Source organism: Empidonax traillii, unplaced genomic scaffold, assembly GCF_003031625.1.
Source record: "Empidonax traillii isolate 1590-97213 ecotype Southwest subspecies unplaced genomic scaffold, ASM303162v1 scaffold2019:size42546, whole genome shotgun sequence".
NCBI classification, from domain to species: Eukaryota; Metazoa; Chordata; class Aves; order Passeriformes; family Tyrannidae; genus Empidonax; species Empidonax traillii.
Window position 1 is genome coordinate 11805 of NW_020957212.1, and position 4391 is coordinate 16195.

At 41.7% G+C, this 4391-nt stretch overlaps 1 protein-coding gene across 1 annotated transcript; it reads left to right on the forward strand.

Moving 5' to 3' along the window:
• Positions 1–1594: 1594 nt before the first annotated feature.
• LOC114071431 (zinc finger and BTB domain-containing protein 5-like) lies at positions 1595–3250 on the forward strand. The gene is given in 3 exon segments (XM_027909261.1): positions 1595–2618; positions 2621–2966; positions 2968–3250. Coding segments are annotated over 3 exon segments (1653 nt in total).
• Positions 3251–4391: the final 1141 nt, after the last annotated feature.

The following is a 4391-nucleotide window of genomic DNA, read 5'->3' on the forward strand; positions in this document are numbered from 1 at the left end:
CATCGCATGCCCTCGATTTCCTCAAAAAAATGGGATGTTGGTTAGCCAAAGAGGCAAATGAAACTAGTGCAGCACTGGAAGACCTTTTACTGGATTCCCAACAAATTAAGAAAGCTGCCTTGCAAAATAGAGCTGCAATAGATTTTCTGTTATTGATTAATGGACACGGATGCAGTGAGTTTGAAGGTCTGTGCTGTTTAAATTTCTCAGACCATTCCAAATCCATCCTTTCCCACATAAATGAACTCCAGTCCCTCATTCAACAGATCCTAAAATCAGACGAAGTTAGCTGGGATGATATGTTTGGTTGGGTTTCCCTAAAAGGACTTTCATTGCCCCTAAAAAAATTCCTATTATTTTTGCTTTTACGTTTGTTTGTGTTAATAATCCTTCTGTGTGTTCTTCCCTGTATAGGCAAGTGTCTTCAAGGTCTTGTGATGCACAATGTTTCTCAAGTTTATGTTTCAGTATTAAATAAAAATGGAGGAATTGTGGGAGACAGCACAGATTACAAGTCTAGGAAAGAACATCTTGAGAGAAAAAATCACCGCAGCCGCAGCCGCAGCTCCCCGAAGCCAAGCAACACAGAAAAACACAGTTTAAACTCAGGAATCATGAATTTATTGTACGGGACCTCCTTTTGCTGTGTAACTCCCCCTCACTCGGCATCCTCGTGGCTTCCCTGGGCAGCTCCCCGATCCCTGGGTTCCTATTGGGTGTTGGTCTCCTTTTTCCCCTATTGGCTAGTCGAGTGCCCAAGTCACTCCCTTCCTCCCAGCAGCCTTATAAACCGTGGGAACTTTGAATAAACCCTCTTTGCTGCCGGATTCCCTGTATGCTGTATGGTCTCTATGCGGCTCGGCACCGGGGTTTGCATCATCCAGCCCCATCCCTGAGAGACGGACGGTGGAGAGGGTCCCTCTTTCAAACACTGTCAGACCCCCACTACCAAAACCTTACACTTAAACCCAATATAAGGTTATATGGCTATCTGGAGTTTTATATACAAATTGTTTTGTAGTTCATGGCTGCACACACATGAAAATAATCACTCTATTTTAAAAGTTCCTATGCAGAAGGCAGATATTTGAATGCAGTTTTTTGTGGTGCAACAGATAGCAATCGGATTCTTTTATACTCCTGAAGATGAAGTTTGACCAATTCCGACTAGAGTAGGAACAATTTATCAACTGCTGTGCTGGCTTCTTCACAAGTAGAAATTTTTACATCAGGATTGGATGGTTTACCGAAAAGGTGTTTTAGTTTGAACAGGAATTTACAGGAACCACATTGCATTGTTCAGCTCCCAGTAGAACATCCTGTGACGTGTTCAATGAGGTGTTAGCTATTATACTATGTTAGTTCAATAACACATTCTGTTTCGGAGAGTTCTTTTGTTTCTTTTTGTGCTCCTTCACCGAGTTACCAGCATAAATATATCAATACGGTAATGGGAAATTAAAGTAAGTTTTTGTTCATCTGTCTCTTAACCATCTTTTTATTTATATTTTTTTTTAGCTATTCTCATTGTGATCTAAGTAAAACTTCATTCATTTCTAGCATTAGAGCTTCTTCTGCTTTATTTTATAGCATCATGGATTTTCCAAGACACTTCGAGCAAGTCTTTCTGCAGCTACACTACCAGAGGCTTCATGGTCAACTTTGTGGTTGTGTAATTGTGGTGGGAAACAGACATTTCAAAGCCCATTGCTCTGTTCTGGTAGCTTGTAGCACACACTTCCGAGCTCTCTTTACTGTAGCAGAGGGCGATCAAACTATGAACACGATTCAGCTGGACAGGGAAGTGGTAACAGGAGAAGCTTTTGCTGCTCTGATTGATATGATGTACACTTCTACACTAATGCTCGAGGAAAGCAATGTAATGGATATCTTGCTGGCTGCTTCTCATCTACATTTGAACTCTGTTGTTAAAGCATGTAAACACTACCTTATTACCAGGACACTACCAATGTCACCACCTAGTGATAGAGTTCAGGAGGAAAATGCATGCATCCTAAGATCTTTCATGCTTCAGAAGCTTGGGCTGAGCATTGTGAACTCTGCGTCAAATTCCACTCAGAGCACAGAGGGACAACTAAATACCTTGAGCTCATCAATGATACGTAACATAGAGCAATGTACTGCATTTCCTATCAGGCGTCTCCACAAGCGTAAACAGTCTTTTGATGATCAGGCCAGACAGCGATTCAGACCTAATGTAGATGAGTCCATTTCAGATGTTACTCCAGAGAGTGAGCAGTCAGTAGTTCATTCCCAAGAAGATTTTTTTTCACCAGACTCACTGAAGAATGTGGACAATTCTAAGGCTGATGTTGTTACTGATAAACAAGTGGATAATACTATTATGTTTGATCAGTCTTTTGGTGCTCAAGAAGATGCTCAGGCACCCAGCCAGTCAGACAACAATGGAGGAAACATTGCACAGATATCCATCTCATCTCAGGTAATACATCTGGAAACCAGTTTTGATCAGGAGGCTACTTTTGAAAAGAATACAGACATCAGTCTAAATGAAAAAGAACACACAGTGGTGGTGGTGAAATCTGAGCCTTTGAGTTCCCCAGAGTCTCAAGATGAAGTGAGTGATGTCACTTCTCAAGCAGTGAGTCTGTTGAAGTGGGAGTGGTGAGCACAGAGAAGATAGAACCGAGTCTCGAAAGCAGTGACCGTAGCTTTTCCAACCCACAGTCTAGTACTGATAGGGTGGGAGACATCCATGTTATGGAAGTGTCAAATAACCCGAAACACAAGTCCACTTTCAGTATCTCAAATTTTCTGAATAAAAGCAGAGGCGGTAACTTTGGTGCAAGTCAAAATAGCAATAATAACATTCTGAATACAAGGCACTGCAGAATGGATTGTGATGCCTCTTACCTATTGAGTCCAGAGTCTGTGCCCCCTAGTAGTAATTCCTCTGTTACAGTTTGTCATGTAGAAAATACATTGTGAGTCTGCAGACTCCCATTTTGTTAGACCAATGCAGGATGCAATGGTTCTTCCATGTGTACAGACTTCCGGGTACAGGGTTGCAGAACAATTTCATATGGATTTTCAAAGGTCAGGCTTGGGCCTACACTCTTCCTCAAGGACAGTGATAGAATCTATAAGAGGTGGAGTTGGTAGCTTTCCTGACTATCATCGCATAACCCCCAAAATGCCTGTTATGACCTCTGTCAGGAGCTCCCAGCTACAGGATAACACTTCTGGTTCCCAGAAGTGGTCACAGTGACCGTTGACGCCACCAGTAGTGGCATTCTGACTACCACTGATCACTCTTCACAAACCAAGATCGTGGTACTTTGATCCATTCTCCACTACTACTGTCCACAATAAGGCACCCTTTTATCACCTGAATGTGGACTGCCAAGCCAACAAATTGAAATATAATCACTGTATTTGCTCTACATTCACAATTTTCTATTAACCCAAATGCTTCCGAAAATGTACCATCCCAACGATTACCTGAAAAGTCTAAAAAATCATTAAACCATTTTTCAGTAGAAAGCTCATTTCTTAGCTGTTGATCACAAACATGGCATAGTAGATGCAGTACAGCTGCATCAGAATTACGTGCCACCCTCCAATGACTTTGATTACAGTCGTTACAATACACGCAAATCCACGGTCTACATTGATACCCATGTATGCAGCAAGCGTTATGCAATTTTTCTTCTAATCTTGGAGGTGCTTGTAGTACTGCTCCTATGTCTCCTCGTAACAGGGCCTCTGGTATAAGGTTTGTCGAATGCTGGAGACCAGTAGCTTGCAACCATGGAGTAAGGACACAATGCAGTCTATACAGGCGTCTTGCTTCAGCTTCAGGCTCTAATGGGAATGGTTGAGTCATGCTGTTCCTCAGGAGTCTTCTTGGCTATTCTCCAGGGCTTTCTTGACTAGGGAGTAGTGAATCCAGGTGGGTCGTTCTTTTATCCGGATTGCAGTGAAGGTGGTCTGCAGCATTTGGAAAGGTCCTTCCCACTTTTCTTGCAGAGGTTTTCCTTAAAGATTCTTAACATACACCCAGTCACCAGGATTAAATGGATGCAATTTACAGTTAGACTGTTTGGGTTGGTGGTCCATTACCCTGTAGTAATTTTATCAAAATGTTTTCCTACAACTATAACATAATCATATACATACTGATTGCCTATTTGGTCTACAGCTTTGCTGTTTACAATTTGCATTGCATAAGACCTTCCATACAAGATTTCAAATGGACTCAGTTTTTCTTTAGACTGAGGCTTAACTCTTAGCCTGATTAGAGCAATAGGTAAAGCTTGATACCATTGTAAATTGGTCTTCTGGCATATTTTGGCCATCTGCTCTTTGATAAGATGGTTCATTTTTTTCTACTTGCCCACTAGCTTGGG